Raw genomic sequence first — 18,671 nt, 5'->3', positions numbered from 1 at the left:
AAATATTAAATTAATTAAAATTAAAATTAATAAAAAAATAAAAAAATATATTTAAAAATTATTTAATAAACAAAAAAATAAATAAAAAATAATAATAATAATAATAATTCGATGACAAAATCAAAATTGACCATCAAGATCTACAGTGTAAATGCAGCCTTATTCAATGCATGTTTACAGGATTTGTATGGTCATTGTAGCTGAATATAATAAATCTGATTAATGTTATGGTTCGCTCACCTGTGCGTTTGATGATCTCCCAAACTCCCCATGGTGTGGCAGGTAACATAGTTGACTGATCCAGGCACATGCGACCCACATTGACCACATGGAAACCATCGACATCTTTCCCTGGGCACACGGCATTACATACACGCCGTTCATCGATGTGATCTGCGCACGAGAGGAAAAACAGTGTGACAAATCCAGTGTAATTTATAAAGCTTGCTTATGCCTTTGTAAAACTCTAGCTCAATAAAGACTGAACAGAACTAAACTAAAGTGAAAAATTTGGTTTGAAAAGGCCATATTGGGCGACGCAGTAGGTAGTGCTGTCGCCTCACAGCAAGAAGGTCGCTGGTTCGAGCCTCGGCTGGGTCAGTTGGCGTTTCTGTGTGAAGTTTGCATGTTCTCCCTGCATTCACGTGAATTTCCTCCGGATGCTCAGGTTTCCCCCACAGTCCAAAGACATGTTGTACTGGTGAATTGGGTAGGCTAAATTGTCCATAGTGTATGAGTGCGAATGAGTGTGTATGGATGTTTCCCAGAGATGGGTTGTGGCTGGAAGGGCATCTGCTGTGTAAAACATGTGCTGGATAAGTTGGCGGTTCATTCCGCTGTGGCAACCCCGGATTAATAAAGGGACTAAGCCGAAAAGAAAATGAATGAATGAATGAGGTCATATTGACATTTAAGCTTAAAGGCATAGTTCACCTAAAAATGAAAATTCTCGCATAATTCACATTTTTGGATGGAAACATAGCTAATGATATACATAGTAGGAACTAAATATACAATGGAAGTCAATGGGCTCTATTTTAACGATCTAGGCGCAAAAATCGAAAGCTCATCGCGCAAAAGTATTAAGAGTGTGTCAGAAACTACTTTTGCTATTTTAAGGATGGATAAATACGCTCTGCACCCTGGCGCATGGTCTAACAGGGTTGTGCTTATTCTCTTAATGAGTTCTGGGTGTGTTTTGAGAATAACGTGCATTAAACCAATCAGAGTCTCATCTCACATTCCCTTTAAGAGTCAGTTGCGTCGTGCATTTGCTATTTACATGGCGGACTTTGCAAGAGGAAAAACTAAACGCTTCACTAGCAAGAAAACAGTTAAACAGAGCATCTGCAGCGCGAGGATAAAGAATGACCCTCCTCCATTCAGCCTCTTTACTTTCTCTTTACTTCACTTTTACTCTTTACTCCTTTACTTTTCTAGATAAGGAAACAGTGTTGTACGCACTCCACTGAAGACATCCATTAACCTACATATTTAATTTTGTTTGTTAAGCGCAAAGATTTGTTTCAAAACTATTTCTAAATTTCAGCAAAGGAATAAATGAACAATAATAAAGAAATGTGGTCAAGAAACTGAGTTATATCCAAACACACGTCCTGTTCTTATGCCCCATATGGTGATGCAGACGTCTCCAAAACCCCACAGGTGGACAAATCTAAACTTGTTTTTATTAAAACAAATATAAATATGCACATAATCAATAATACTGCTAATAATAATAATAATAATAATAATAATAATAATAATAATAATAACAACATTATACAAATGCAAATTGTCATGATTGAACTGAAAAAGCTCCCTGAGATGAAGGCAGTGGTTTTTAACAGGATGAGTAAATGATGACAAAATTTACATTTTTGGGTTTTGTTTTTTTCTAAAACCCACATCAGCTCTTGCTCATCAGCTGTAGCGCTTCTGTTAACCTACCAGGAAGTGGTAGCTGAACCAACAGCCCGTCTACTCTGTGATCTGAGTTTAGTTTCACAATGAGATCAAGCAGCTCCTCTTCGCTGATATTAGAAGGTTTCAAGATGGTCTCGCTGCTGATACCTACAGAAAACAAGAGAAAACAGTCAAAAGAAAAGATTAATACTTGTTTAAATATGTGAAAATTCTTAAATAAAGGAGTAAAATTATCGTCTTGTTTTAAGAAAATTAAGTGATTGTTTTTGGTCCCATTTTATATTAAGTGGCCTTAACTATTAGATACTTACATCAAAAAATAAGTACAATGTACTTATTGTGTTCATATTGTATTGCACAACACTTTTGGTACTATTGAGGTTTGGTAGTATAGGTAGGTTTAAAGGTGCGTTACGGTGTAGCAAATGAGTTATTATAAATGTAATAACAGAAATTAATTACAGATACAAATATGTGTAGATTTAAAAAATATAACTACAATGTAAAAACATGTACATAAGAAGTGCACTGTACCAAATGACTAACTTAAATGTACAGTTATTAAGGTCACTTAATATAAAGTGGGAGCAGTTTTTCCTTAAAACAAGCTAAATGACCTGCCAATGGAATAAGCATAATAATATTGTTTTCGCTTTGAAATAAGATGATTTTCCTTACCCATTGGCAGATTTACTCAATTTCTGAAAACAAGACAATATATTTTGCTTGTCTAGAAAATGCTTAATTTAGGACATTTTTAGGTATTTGGATAAGAAAAGCACAAGTAAAAAAAAAGCTTATTTTTTTGCAAAGAATGATGCTCTGATTTTCGCATTTGACTTGCTGTCTGAGACAATCTACAAACTTTAAAGGGACAGTTCACCAAAATATAAAAAATAAAATAAAAATACAAATTTACTCATTCACACTCACATGATTCACAACCTTTATGACTGTTACTGTTGAACACAAAAGAAGAATGTTGGAAACTGTAACCATTGACGTCCATAGTAGGAAAAACAACTGCTGTGGAAGTCAATGGTAGTTTAATCAAACATTCTTCAAAATATCTCTTTTTTTTTTTCAACTCAAAGAAAGAAACTTTATTTTTGGGTGAACTATCCTCATAGACAATTTCTGCAGATTTTAGGATCAGCATATGTGATGATCTGCACGTTATTTTAATGTTTTATTTATCTAAATGGAGGACCAGAATCAGAATCAGTTTTATTGCCAAGTGTGCTTCACACACACAAGGAATTTGTTTTGGCTACAGAAGCTTCCAGTGTACATAAAGTGACATGTGACAACACAAAATAAATATGGAAAAAAAAGACGATAAACATTAAACAGATGCAGTTAGTCAAGAAACCTGGATGTTGAGTTGTATGTACAGATTGTTATAAATATACAGGTTATAAGGTGCTGTGTACAAGTGCGAATGTAGAAAGTATTGCATTGTATATTGATATAAGGTGCTGTGTACAAGTGCTTATGAGAAAGTATTGCACATATTTATTGCACAGTAGGGGAATATTTAACTGTTCATAAGGTAGACAGCCTGAGGAAAGAAACTTTTCCTGTGTCTGGCTGTTTTTGTGCTCGGTGCTCTGAAGCGCCGACCAGACGGTTACAGTTCGAACAGGTAGTGTGCTGGGTGTGAGGCGTCCAGAGTGATTTTGCGAGCCCTTTTACTCACTCTGGAAGAGTACAGTTCTTGAAGTGTAGGAAGGGTTGTGTCAGTGATTTGTTCAGCAGTCCGGACTATTCGCTGTAGTCTACGGAGGTCGATTTTGGCAGCTGAGCCGAACCAGACAGCGATTGAAGTGCCAAGGGATTGAAGACCAGAAACATATCACAATATTTCTGCATGATTTATTTCTATTTTTCGTGACTTAATGTCATTTTTCAATGTTAATCTCAAAGTTAATGTCAGTTTTTGTGCATGCAATTACAAGATTCTCTTTATTAAGATCTGCTCACATATTAAAAGCCTGCGGAGCGTGTAAAAACAGAAGAAATAAAAGCATTTCTTGCAGTGAGGTTTCTTTCTGGCTATATTTGCTTGTACAGCAGCAGTGTGAGAAACTGTAAGGAGTCACATGATGTGAACTATAAATAGGTTTACATACTGTACACACAGCCAACAGCAGAAAGTGACACCACATGCAGACTACAGCAAGACTGAAGACAAGCAGACTCATATCTGATTTCATTTACTATTCAGCTTTTAATTATTTTAAAGGGATAGTTCACCCGGAAATAAAGATTCTTTCATTATTTATTCATCCTCTAATCAATCCAAATCTGATTTACTTTTGTTCTTCTGTAAAACACAAATGAAAATATACTGAAACAGCCATTGACTTCCATATTTTTTGGTTTATACTATGAAAGTCAATAGCTGTTTTTTTTTACATTCATAATATCTTCATTTGTGATAGAAAGAGCGGAAATTAGAGAGAAAAAAAAATACAGGGGGGCTAATAATTCAAGTGGGCTAATAATTCTGCCTTTAACTGTATATAGGATGACCAGGGAATGATCTGGCAACGTAACGAAGAGTGTCTTACCCACTTCAGCTGCTGCGCGGGTCTTATTGAGGACGTAAGAGTGACTGGCTGGATTGTCGCCCACTAAAACCACGCTCAGGTGAGGCCGTCGATTTCCAGCAGAAACCCACTCCTCCACATCATCACGTGCTTCATTGCGTATCTGCCGGGCCAGTTTCCGACCGGAGATCACCACAGCATCTTGTCTAGAAAAAGAGGATTGAAAATAAGACTGTTTTACTTAATCTGGAAGATTATTTTGCTTGTTTTAAGAAAAAAAACTCACTTATTTTTGACATTATTTGTGAAAACGAGACAATATTTGTTGTTGTCGTCTAGAAAATGCTTCTTGATTTAAATTTTTTTTAGATATTTGGACTAAAAACAAGACAAAAACAAAAATTAAGAAGCATTTTTGCACTGTATGAATATGATGAAATGCATATTCATACTTTTTGCATTTGACAACAGTCTCTTATCTGGTAAAGAAGAGGACTGAAGGGGATGAGAGGATCCTCATTGCCCACAATAAAAAAAACAACATATTATAATAATTATACTTCATATATTATAGCATTTCATTCATTACAACACTGTTAATGAATAATCCAGCACAGTGTTAAAGCGATGGCTCAACCAAAAATGAATATTCTGACATTTACTTTTCAAACTTTTATACAATTCTTTTTTTTCTGTTGAACACAAAAGGAGATGTTTTGAAAAATGCTGGAAACCTGTAACCATTGGCTTCCATAGTATTTGTTTTCACAGGTTTTTGGCTTGCTTCAAAACATTGATGTGCGTTCAATATATAAAAACTCATAAAGGTTTGCAACCACTTGAGAGAATGTAAATATTGTGTGAACTCTCTTTATTAAACTGATAATTAAACGCTGTATCTGTCACGATCACCAGGCTTGCACTTATACTTTAGTTCTAACTACAGTAAATTTTGCTGTATTTTAGTATAATATATCCTAGCTGTAGAAAACTTTGTATGTAATATGTAAAATATAAGTAAAGAATTTGACTGGTTCACATAACAGCAACATTTCAACCAATTATCAATTAGAAATATATTCTAGATTGCTCTGTACTTTCTAAAAATGCTTGTTTATGGTTAAATATAACTAAATAACTGAGTCTAATGAGTGTCGATATGTTTGGGGAGGTGTTTCACGATTTACAACTTTCACATAGTGAACATAGTGATCATCAATTCTCCCAGATTTTCATTGTGCATTGTTGGACTTTTTTAGGGAGCGAAGGTTTCATTGCACTGGAAGGATTTTGTGATTGAGACAGGGATTAAAAGGGTTAGTTCATGCAAAAAATGAAAATTATCCCATTATTTATTTACCCTCAAGGCATCCTCAAGTGTATTTGACTCTCTTCTTTCAGTCCAAGGTATTTTTGATTTATATTATATTTCCAGTTCTACAATGGCTATGGTCTGCTCAGAAAAGTGCCTCATACCATTCTCAGGGGTGAATAAAAGTCTTTGGTTTTGCCCCAAAATGTTCATTTCTGTGCATCCCTACCTTTTTATTATGGATGGATGTGCTTTATTTGAATTCGTTGGACTTGTAAATGGAGCTAGAAAGGCCAAATCTTAAATTATCTAAACAACTTATGCTGTGTTCACACCAGACTATTTTTGGGTGAACTAACCCTTTAAAACAGCAGACTCCCTAATAAGTTCCCTGACTACAGAACAAGGGAGTGTACTTAGACCCAACCCTTGAAATTGGCAACAGACCTTCTTCACTTGGAACAAAAATGAGTGAGTACGAGTTTTTCCTGTGCAACTTATCTGTTCATACAAGTGTTGCTCAGAAATCCAGATACACTGGGAGTCAAAGCTGTGCTCTAAAGATAAGCTGTGTGCTGCTGTGACTAAATGAAGACATATGGACAATTTAACAAACAATAACTTTTTTAAATCAATATTTCAACGTGTGAAATTGCTAATTGTGAACTATTAAACTAACTATTTATATTAAACTAATTATTATATTAAACTAAAATAATAATTATAAGACAATATATTCTTCATGATATTTTGAACTTCCTATGATGTCAATATTGAGCAAGTTCATTATCATGATATATTGAATTATTGAATATCAGCGTATGTCTAACACATGATAAAATGCATTCTTTGAATGAAATTGTGTGAATTTGCCATTGTTTTGTAAAAGGACCATGCTTTTATGACTTCTAGGCTGGATTACTGTATGTTTGCTGGCTGCCCAGCATCCTCTATTAACAAACTTCAGCTTTGACTTCAGAGTTCTTACCAGGTCTAGAAAATATGATCATATCACCCCAATTTTATCCTCCTTACACTGGCTGCCTGTTAAGTTTCGTATTGAATTTAAAATACTGCTTCATACCTATAAAGCTTTAAATAATCTAGCTCCTGTTTATCTAACTAACCTTCTGTCTCGCTACAATCCAACCCGCTCTTTAAGATCTCAAAACTCAGGGCTTCTCATAGTACCTCAAACAGCAAAGTTGACTAAAGGAGGTCGAGCCTTCTCATTTATGGCTCCTAAATTTTGTAATAGCCTTCCTGATAATGTCCGAAGCTCAGACACACGATCGCTGTTTAAAACTAGATTAAAGACCTATCTTTTTAGTAAAGCATATACTCAGTGCATCACTTAGCGGTATGATACATGAACGCGCTCCACACAGGTTTCTTCATCTCGTTTATATACACTATGAACAGCAGCTACGCTAATTATTTTCTTTATTCTCCATTTCCACCTGGGGATACTCATCCCGAGGCCCTCAGACTATGTAGCTTCACTGATTCGATCCAAGACCAGCGACGAGATGATCCCAAGGTTTCCATAATCCTGGACCAGGCCGTATCCTGAGCAGCTGCTGTGGTGGTCATGGAGAGCATAAGACTGATGTGATGCTCCGGGGACAGATGAGTCTCGCTGACGTCCAGCTTCTCCAGCGCCTAGACTGCAGCTCTGCACAAGACGTTTGGCCAGCGGAGAAATGGCCATGTCCAACTGAGCCTGGTTTCTCTCGAGGATTTTTGATTCTTCACTTTTGCCAATTGGTGAATTTTTTTACTCGCCGCTGTCACCACTGGCTTGTATTATTCAGGATCTGTAGAGCTGCGCATCGTTGGATTTGCTCCTCAGTGTTTGGACTCTCAGTAGTGATTATTAAACCACACTGAACTGAGCTCAACTGAACTGAACTCAAACACTGAAAACTGAACACTGTTTACTATGATCTTCTATGTGACGCTGCTTTGAAACAATCTACATTGTAAAAGCGCTATACAAATAAAGGTGAATTGAAATTCATTAAAAAAGGATCTGCGAATTCTGTAAAGGTAAACATTAAATGTCTGTGCTTCGCGTCTCATGCCTTCAAACGCCACCGCGCGTTCACTGCGAGTCAGGATTGCCTTCTGAGGCACAAGTAATTTATTAAATGAAGAAAAGATTCATGCAGCTTCTCCTACCGCAGCAAATTCCTCTTTTACTGTGGATATTTGGAACCAGATAATCAGGAAGTGACGATTTTGTTCACTTTGACTCGTTGGATGGAAACGCGGCTTTATTCGCACGTCTTTTATGCCATATTCCAGTTTTGCAAATAAAGTTAATAGGGTATATGCCGAAGCATGATAATAGGACTTTGAATTTGCCAGTACCTGGGTTAATCGTTTCTGGTGAACTATATGTCAATGCAAAATCGGCGCGTTTAAGGTCTGTTTTCTTTAAAAATCAGCAATCTTTACTGGCTGAGTGATATCTGATATAAAGTGGGTCTCAGACTCATACAAGAAGCACTGCATTAAATAACATTTCCCCGGCATGTCTTTATAATATGAGCATTTATTTTACCCCAGTATAATCAATGGAGCTTCTGCGCTAGCCTGCCGATTCTGAGCGGCGCATGCGAGTAAACGGCTTTTTGTCTCGTTTTAGGCTTGAACAACTAAATGAATGCCAAAGTCTGTTTAACTGATTGTATTTTAATTACATTACAACATCGATGCTGTAAAAGGAACCGTATAAAATGGAAAGAAATCTCACAATAACCGGTCTCCGGAAATTTATCAGTATGGGAAACACACTAGCTCGGCATATACCCCATTCACATTTTTAGATGGAAACATAGCTACTGATTCATTTGACATGTTTACGGTCCAAAATATTACACAAAATATTTATTATTATACAATAATTTTCAAAAAATAAAATATATTGTTTTCAAAGGGGAAAAAGTTATCGTTTTTTTTATCCAGACATTTAAAAGTAATGTATTTTAGAGCAGTGAGCACAATACCGTGATACCATGATATTTTTATCCAAGGTTATCATACTGTCAGAATCTTATACCAGCCCATGCCTAACCTCAACCACAAACAGGACAAATTCAGGAGACTTTGGGAACCTCCCCAATCCTTCCTACACAAAATTGTTTTGGTCATTTACATCAATTCTGTTGTATGCAATTACAGCATATTATTGAATGTACAACCTATGATATGTGAAAATAACAAGAAAAAAATGAGTTATTTGTTTTAGCAAATAAAACTAATTTATTTGTTTTATGATACTAAAACAACTCAGCAATTTCAGCAAAAAACATCCTTTTAAAAAATCCTAAATTTGACATCTAAAGACAATCTCAAATATCTGTTTTATTATAATGTTTACATCTATATAAAAAAAGTTTAGTTTGATAAAAATATCTAAACGGACCCAAATGCCTCATGAGGATAAAAGTGCATGAGAACTATCTGTCATGCGTGCAGAATCCTGTAAATTAATTTACTAAATCACTGACGACGAGGCACAAATGAACAAGGGTGTGTGCTAAATTTGAGCAATCATGCGTATACTATTGCGTAAAATCATCAGAGAGGAAACCCAACACATGAGCACTGAATTAGCAGCAGTGTGTCCCTGTAGAAACCTGATGCCTCGCCGGTGTGTGTGTATGTGTGTGTGTGTGAGTGTGTGCAAGCGCTTTCTGACATTACATCAGCCGGAGCTCCGGGACCCGGCGAGCCGCTCGGGGGCGCGCACACCAACCGAACAATTAACCGGCGTTTGTTACATAACTAAAACACCGAGAACAAGTCGCAGATTTCAAACATTATAAACACATTTAACTTTAATACTCATATTATTACAACATATGTGAAGCTAATCATGAGTTAATGACAGAACAGTTTCTATGACAATCAGTTTAAAGCGAACGATGAACGCTAGTGCTAGTAACATGCTAATCCCGTGTTTATTACACTCACAAATGAAAATAGATGCTATTTAGGACACTTACCTTGAAGATGACAAATGAAAACTACATGTTTGATGGTGGAAATGCCGGCAGAGTTTCCGCAATGCCCGGATCGTAGCCATTGTGTGTGTATAAATAAGATTAAATTAAATAAATACTCACAAACCGCTTAAGCGCGCGTATGCGAGACTAAATAGACTAGATGGGGAAAGGCAGAAAGGTGTGCACACTAAATATTTAGTGGCAGCTTATAACCCCAATGCCCTGTGCGTGGCTAAAGCGTCACTACATGATCATACATCCACGATGACAAACTACCGCCCATTGAGCAGAAACGCGCATGCGCGGATTAGCAACAGCGTTTTAGGAGCCAGCAAGTAGTTTTAACTAAGGATAATTGCTTAGTTTTGTATTGTAACAAGTGCTCTGCAATCCTAACAACATTTAGTACAAATAAACGACAAGTTTTCTTAATTCTGTACTGAATTAAACATTTAAATCCTTGGCACTCGGAAAGAACCAATCGTAGACATTTCCTGAGTCTACTTCTTCTACGCCTACTGATACCGTTCGCTTAAACATCGAACTTCGAGGAGCACTTATAAACGCAGTTTTATGGACTTTAAGAACTGATTTGCTTATATTACTGGTTTGTTTTGACTTTTAAACGTTTCTATTTTGAAGATTAAGGACAAGCGGAGATGAGTTTCTTATTGTAAGTATATTTTTGCCGATTCAACAGTTGATTAGCATGTTATATTGACTTACCCCAATGTATTTACTCGCTAAACTGTTGTTTATCATCGAAATAATGAACATGGGGAAGTTCTCCGACTTTAAAAGTAAAGCAAACAACTTTTGCTTGTTCCGAAAAACATTAAACTTTAAAAGTAACAGTTAACCGCATTTCCGGTTGACATGTCTGTTCCGCTGTGCGCGTAAACACAGAACGAAACCATGTATTTTATCTACGTCTGACACTGCGATATTCTCTTTTTGTGGGATTATTATGAATATAATCTTACCAGATGGCTTTAAAAACTCTATTTGGAAACAATTAATTAACTTAGATGATTCTGTATGGGAGTGTATCTGCATAAAATATAATAAACAAAGTAAAAGCATCGATAAATAAATGAAATTATGTAAAATCTGATCTCAAAATGGCTAATGAACTGTAAATATAGTTAGTTAACTTGTTTTTAATTGTGAATTTATTGTATTTATTTTTACATTAAGAAGATAAAGGCTAAATATATATATATATATATATATATATATATATATATATATATATATATATATATATATATATATATATATATATTAACATGCAGTTTATGTACAAAAAATATAATAAACACATTAAAAGCATTACAATCATATGTTGTGAAACTGTTTATAACCATTAAGATTTTAACGATATTACTACTAATATTAAAATTATTAAAACCAAGGGCCCCCATGAATACTGGAACGTTTCTTCAATACTGCACATGTAAAATCTGATCACAAATATGGCTAATGAACTGTACATACAGTTAGTTTTTGTGAATTTATTGTATTTATTTTTACATTAAGAAGATAAAGGGTAAAATATATATTTTAACATGCAGTTTATGTACAAAAAATATAATAAACACATTAAAAGCATTGGTAAATTAAAGAAAACAAAGATATAATCTAAACAAACAGTACTTTATGGGTTTATAGGCAGTCTAACAGTATTCAGGTGCATAAATTGAATAATCAGAGACAATATTTAGGTACACTTATTGATAATAAATTGGCATTTGCTAGAAATTTCAAATGTATTTCTAATAAAGCAATGCAGAGATTATATCTTATTAGGAGGTTACAACACTTTTGTGTTAGTCAACGTATTTTGGAGATGGTATATAAGAATATGGTAAAAAATATTGTGAGTTTTAACATCATTGCATGGTCAATAAGTGAGGTAAGCAGCTGTGGAATTAGGCCAAGAAGCCTATCGATTTTTTATAAATTGCCATTATTTGTTGTAAAACTGTTTATAACCATTAAGATTTGAACGATATTACTACTAATATTAAAATTATTAAAACCAAGGGCCCCCATGAATACTGGAACGTTTCTTCCGTACTGCACATGTAAAATCTGATCACAAATATGGCTAATGAACTGTACATACAGTTAGTGAACTTGTTTTTATTTGTGAATTTATTGTATTTATTTTTACATTAAGAAGATAAAGGGTAAAATATATATTTTAACATGCAGTTTATGTACAAAAAATATAATAAACACATTAAAAGCGTCGGTAAATTCAAGAAAACAAAGATATAATCTAAACAAACAGTAGTTTATGGGTTTATAGGCAGTCTAACAGTATTTGTACATAAATTGATAAATCAGAGACAATATTTAGGTACACTTATTGATAGCAAATTGACATTTGCTAGACATGTCAAATGTATTTCTAATAAAGCAATGCAGAGATTATATCTTATTAAGAGGTTACAAAACTTTTGTGTTAGTCAACGTATTTTGGAGATGGTATATAAGAATATGGTAAAAATACCATTAAGATTTTAACAATATCATTACTAATATTAAAATTATTAAAACCAAGGGCCCCCATGAATACTGGAATGTTTCTTCCGTACTGCACATGTAAAATCTGATCACAAATATGGCTAATGAACTGTACATACAGTTAGTTTTTGTGAATTTATTGTATTTAATTTTACATTAAGAAAATAAAGGTTAAAATGTATATTTTAACATGCAGCTTATTTGCAAAAATATATAATAAACACATTAAAAACATTGATAAATACAAGAAAACAAAGATATAATTTAAATAAAAAGTACTTTATGGGTTTATGGGCAGTCTGAATAATCAGAGATATTATTTAGGTAAATTTATTGATAGCAAATTGACATTTGCTGAAAATGTCAAATGTATTTCTAAAAAAGCAATGCAGAGATTATATCTTATTAGGAGGTTACAACACTTTTTTTTTTGTGAGAGTCAACATATTTTGGAGATGGTATGTAAGAATTTGGTCAAAAGCGTTGTGAGTTTAACATGATTGCATGGTGTGGACTAAAAGCTAAAAAAAAAAGAAAATGCAGGTGCAATTGTAGGTAAACCACAAAAACAAGTAAATGAAATGTATCTAATGAGAATTAAACAAAAAGCACATGTCATTCTTGAAGACCGTTCCCATCCCTTAAATATAAAAATTCAGCTTTTGCCATCAAAAAGACCTTTTAGGCAACCTCAAGTAAAGAAAAAGGTGATTCAAATGTCATTTGTGCTATTAGAATATTAAATATACTGGATTTGAAGTATGAATAGAGTTATTGAATGTGTTTTGTCACTAGTTTTTTGTGACATGTAATGTGGATGTTTTTATGGTATTATTATGAATATAATCTCACCAGATGGCTTTAAAAACTCTATTTGGATGTAAAGCTTTGCAATTACTCCACAATCATGTGTGTTTTTAATGCCTGCTTAACTATAATCCTGATTCGACATTGCAGATCCTGCGATGTGACTCTTGTAAATGTGCACATTGCAATATCAATGCTGAAACGATATATTGTGCAGCCCTATTCAATATTATTAGCCCCCTTAAGCAATATTTGTTTTGGATTGTCTACAGAACAAACCACTGTTATACAATGACTTGCTTAATTACCCTAACTTTACCCTAATTAACCTAGTTAAGCCTTTTAAATGTCACTTTAAGCTGAATACTAGTATCTTGAATGATATCTAGTCTAATATTATGTGCTGTCATCATGGCAAAGAGAAAACAATCAGTTATTAGAAATGAGAAAACTATTATGATTAGAAATGTGTTGAAGAAAATCTTTACTTTAAACAGAAATTGAGGATAAAATAAACAGGGGGTCTAATCATTCTGATTTCAACTGTATAATCAGATTTCTGACCATTTGATTGCAGCGGAAACCGTTCATCGAAGACATTCAAGCCGAAGAAAAACATCCCAGAGGGCTCTCATCAGTATGAGCTGCTCAAACACGCAGAAGCCACTCTGGGAAGCGGAAATCTGCGAGCCGCGGTGATGCTGCCCGAGGGAGAAGACCTCAATGAGTGGATCGCTGTCAACAGTGAGTCTCTGTGGAGATGCTTTTGAGGACAAACGCAGTATACATCGTAATTATGTGTCATTTAATTATGTTTTCCTTTTAGCGGTGGACTTTTTCAACCAGATCAACATGCTGTATGGCACAATCACTGAGTTTTGCACAGAAGTCAAGTGCTCCGTAATGTCAGCAGGGCCCAGGTAATTCAAAACTTATATTATGGTTATACTCTAGTAAATAAATGGATATATACTCTATAAAACTTTCACCTAAAGGGATAGTTCACTACAAATTTAAATTTATTCTACCTTAAGTGGTTCTGAAATTTGAGTTTCTTTATTCTGTTGAACACAAAAGAAGATATTTTGAAGAATGCTGTAAACCGGTAACCATTGACTCTCATAGTAGGAAAAAAGCTTATTCTATTGAACACAAAATAAGATATTTTGGAAAATGCTGAAAATCGGTAACCATTGACTCGCATGATGGGAAAAAAAAGCTATTTTGTTGAACAAAAGATGATGTTTTGAAAAATGCTGAAAACCGGTAACCATTGGCTCCCATAGTAGGAAAAAAGCTTATTCTATTGAACACAAAATAAGATATTTTGGAAAATGCTGAAAATCGGTAACCATTGACTCGCATGATGGAAAAAAAAGCAATTTTGTTGAACAAAAGATGATGTTTTGAAAAATGCTGAAAACCGGTAAACATTGACTCTCATGATGGGAAAAAAAAAAGTTATTTTGTGGAACACAAAGAAAGATCTTTTGAAGAATGCTGAAAACCGGTAATCATTGACTCACATGGTAGGAAAAAGGCTTATTCTATTGAACACAAAATAAGATATTTTGGAAAATGCTGAAAATCGGTAACCATTGACTCTCTTGATGGGAAAAAAAGTTATTTTGTTGAACACAAAAGATGATGTTTTGAAAAATGCTGAAAACTGGTAACCATTGGCTCCCATAGTTGGAAAAAAAGGCTTATTCTGTTGAACACAAAAAAAGATATTTTGAAGAATGTTCAAAACCGGTAACCATTGACTCCCAAAGTAGGAAAAAAAAGTCTTATTCTGTTGAACACAAAAGACGATGTTTTGAAGAATGATGAAAACTGGTAACCATTGACTCCTATATTAAGAAAAAAAAAATCTTATCCTGTTGAACACAAATTTATTTCGAAAAATCTAAAACCGGTAACCATTGACCACCATAGTCAAAAAAGGCTTATTCTGCTGAACACAAAAGATGTTTTGAAAAATGCTGAACACAGGTAACCACTGACTCCCATGGTAGGATAAAAATGTCTTCTGTTAAACACAAAGAAGATATTTTGAAGAATGATAAAAACTGGTAACCATTGACTCCCATGGTAGGAAAAAAATCTTATTCTGTTGAACACAAAAAAAAGATATTTTGAAGAATGTTCAAAACCGGTAACCATTGACTCCCAAAGTAGGAAAAAAAAGGCTTATTCTGTTGAACACGAAAAAATATATTTTGAAGAATGTTCAAAACCGGTAACCATTGACTCCCAAAGTAGGAAAAGAGTCTTATTCTGTTGAACACAAAAGATGATGTTTTGAAGAATGATGAAAACCGGTAACCATTGACTCCCATGGTAGGAAAAAAAATCTTATTCTGTTGAAAACAAAAAAAGAGCCTTTGTAGAATGCTGAAAAACAGTACCCATTGACTCCAATAATAGGAGAAAAAGTCTATATCTTCTTTTGTGTTCAACAGAAGAAAGAAACTCATAAAGGTTTAAAAAATGTGAGTGGTGTATAAATGATCACCTTCCTCAAGAATGTAAACGTATATATACATATTTTCCCTGAAATTAAATCACTTCCTTAAATCGACAGGTATGAGTACCACTGGGCAGACGGCACCAACATCAAAAAACCCATCAAGTGTTCTGCCCCGAAATACATCGACTACTTGATGACCTGGGTTCAGGATCAGCTGGATGACGAAACTCTCTTCCCGTCTAAGATCGGTTTGTATGATTACATTGGTTATAATCTTGGAGGAGCGGTGAAATCTTTTCATACAACCTTTTCTCCTCTTCCCAGGTGTCCCTTTCCCCAAGAACTTCATGTCAGTGGCTAAAACGATCCTGAAGCGTCTGTTCAGAGTTTACGCTCACATCTACCACCAGCATTTCGACTCGGTCATACAGCTCCAGGAGGAGGCTCATCTTAACACCTCCTTCAAGCATTTTATCTTCTTTGTACAGGTCAGTGTATGAACACGCACGGTTTGTTTTTGGTAAGCACACTACTGCTCAAATACTACTACTACCTAAACACTTGTTTATCAAGCCTGATTTTTTATTTATTTATTTAAAAAAAGCAACACAATATAGAAACGTTATTGTCAGGCTTATAGCTGAAATTTTTCTTGAATAAAAGTGTTACATACCCCTTACAAGACAATAAATAGTGCTGGCCACTTTATTAGGTACACCTTACTAGTACCAGGTTGGACCCCCTTTTGCATTCAGAACTGCCTTAATCCTTCGTAGCAGAGATTCAACAAGCTACTGGAAATATTCCTCAGAGATTTTGCTCCATATTGACATGCTGCAGATTTGTGGGCTGCACATCCATGATGCAAATCTTCCGTTCCACCACATCCCGAAGGTGCTCTATTGGATTGAGTTCTGGTGACTGTGGAGGCCAGTTAAGTACAGTGAACTCCTTGTCATGTTCAAGAAACCAGTCTGAGATGATTCAGGCTTTATGACATGGTGTGTTATCCTGCTAGAAGTAGCCATCAGAAGATGGAGACACTGTGATCATTAAAGGGATGGATGTCAACAATACTCAGGTAGGCTGTGGCGTTGACATGATGCTCAATTGGTACTAATGGGCCCAAAGTGTGCCAAGATAATATCCCCCACACCATTACACCACCACCACCAGCCTGAACCGTTTAAACAAGGCAGGATGGATCCATGCTTTCATGTTGTTGACGCCAAATTCTGACCCGACCATCCGAATGTGGCAGCAGAAATGGAGACTCATCAGACCAGGCAACGTTTCTCCAATCTTCTATTGTCCAGTTTTGGTGAGCCTGTGTGAATTGTAGCCTCAGTTTCCTGTTCTTAGCTGACAGGAGTGGCTCCCGGTGTGGTCTTCTGCTGCTGTAGCCCATCCGCCTCAAGGTTGGACGTGTTGTGTGTTCAGAGATGCTCTTCTGCAGACCTCGGTTGTAACGAGTGCTTATTTGAGTTACTGTTGCCTTTCTATCAGCTGGAACCAGTCTGGCCATTTTCCTCTGACCTCTGGCATTTGCGCCCACAGAACTGCCGCTCACTGGATATTTCCTCGTTTTCAGACCATTCTCTGTAAACCCTAGAGATGGTTGTGCGTGAAAATCCCAGTAGATCAGCAGTTTCTGAAATACTGACACCAGCCCATCTGGCACCAACAACCATGCCACGTTTAAAGTCACTTAAATCTCCTTTCTTCCTCATTCTGATGCTCTGTTTGAACTGCAGCAGATCATCTTGATCATGTCTACATGCCTAAATGCATTGAGTTTCTGCCATGTGATTGGATGATTAGAAATTTGCTTTACGAGCAGTTGGACAGGTGTACCTAATAAAGTGGCCGGTGAGTGTATTTCACCCCACCTCCTCTACAAAACCATCCCAGTCAATTTAAACTAATGACTTGGCAAATAGATCTGTTTAATGTTGCGGTCATGTGATGAAACTGTATTTATATCGCAAAGAAAAAAATATCGCAGTGTAAAATATCGTGCAGCCCTATAACAAACCTTGCTGATCTAAAGCGTTTGACCAGTAGTGTACATGTGACACTGTCTGAGCTGTTTCATCCAATATTCTACTGCTGTTGTTTTTAGGAGTTCAATCTTATCGACCGCAGAGAGCTGGCACCCCTGCAGGACCTCATTGAGAAACTGGGCAGCAAGGATAGATAGACATTGCAGTTAATACCACATTGCTCAGCCTTAATACAGTCATGTTTCTTCTGTTCTCGTTTTGGGACCTGAAAGTGCCGTTTCTGCACTCTGATTGTCTTTGCAATATCTCAGCTGTGCTTCCTCAAAGCTTGTAGAAGGAGACTTTGTGAAATCTGTGTGTGTGTGTTTCTCTTTTTGTCAGTTTTCGTTGTCAGTATTACACTGTAATCTTTTGACATGTATTGCTGGTGGATTAGGATATGAAACCTATGTCAGAGTTTGTTTTTTATGAAAGTAAAACTAAAATAGGCTATTTTTAGTCTCGTCCTTTTATAATGTTTGGAAGTAAAGGATTTGGGGGAAATGTCAATATTAATTTTGTTATTATTGTTTTGTAAGTTGAGACAAATGTCATTTTATGTCTTCCTTTCTCTGTGAACGCATATTCAATAATGAAGATTATTACAATGCCCCCCCACCCATGTAGTAGATAAATCTACTCTTAAAGCAATATCTAGAGCACAATGGAAACATCTGGTGTGTTTTATTTGTAGTTAAAAAATAAATTTTAGAATGGATTTTTACAAGAGCGTCTTGTTCAGTTATTGGTTAAAGATAGTCAAGATAACTATTTACTTTTAAAACAACAATATGAGGAATTAGTTTGCTTTTAATAATCTATATGTATGTTGTTTTAATTGTTTCATTTCAGCATGTTAGAAAGGAGGTATTGTAATAGATTTTTGTTCTCTCAACGTTGTTTGCGAGCTTACGACGTTTCAATGGGACTTTTATTTTGAATCTAAAGAGCATCTTGTCTTATGCCAGTTAAAGTTAGTCAAGACTATTTACTTTTAAAGTATATTTAAATAAT

The 18,671-nt window shown here is 35.3% G+C and overlaps 2 protein-coding genes across 2 annotated transcripts in view; one reads left to right on the top strand and one right to left on the bottom strand.

The window, feature by feature from the left end:
- The window catches only part of mthfd2 (methylenetetrahydrofolate dehydrogenase (NADP+ dependent) 2, methenyltetrahydrofolate cyclohydrolase), a 20,505-nt gene extending 10,445 nt beyond the window's left edge, over positions 1-10,060 (bottom strand). Inside the window, exons 1-4 of the mRNA XM_056458844.1 lie at positions 9,804-10,060; positions 4,500-4,684; positions 1,951-2,073; positions 241-393 (exon numbers count right to left, since the gene is read on the bottom strand). Coding sequence (XP_056314819.1) covers positions 241-393; positions 1,951-2,073; positions 4,500-4,684; positions 9,804-9,883 — 541 coding nt within the window. The 5' untranslated portion in view covers positions 9,884-10,060. The remainder of the gene's footprint in view (positions 1-240; positions 394-1,950; positions 2,074-4,499; positions 4,685-9,803) is intronic.
- A 37-nt stretch (positions 10,061-10,097) lies between these two features.
- On the top strand, positions 10,098-18,384 carry mob1a (MOB kinase activator 1A). Its single transcript, XM_056458845.1, has 6 exons — positions 10,098-10,476; positions 13,720-13,886; positions 13,969-14,062; positions 15,730-15,863; positions 15,940-16,103; positions 17,738-18,384. The coding sequence occupies exons 1-6, from the start codon at positions 10,463-10,465 to the stop codon at positions 17,813-17,815; spliced, it is 651 nt and encodes a 216-aa protein (XP_056314820.1). The 5' UTR covers positions 10,098-10,462; the 3' UTR covers positions 17,816-18,384.
- Positions 18,385-18,671: the final 287 nt, after the last annotated feature.

Source organism: Danio aesculapii, chromosome 5, assembly GCF_903798145.1.
Source record: "Danio aesculapii chromosome 5, fDanAes4.1, whole genome shotgun sequence".
In the NCBI taxonomy this organism is placed as follows: Eukaryota; Metazoa; Chordata; class Actinopteri; order Cypriniformes; family Danionidae; genus Danio; species Danio aesculapii.
This window is presented reverse-complemented; position numbering and strand designations above follow the sequence as displayed.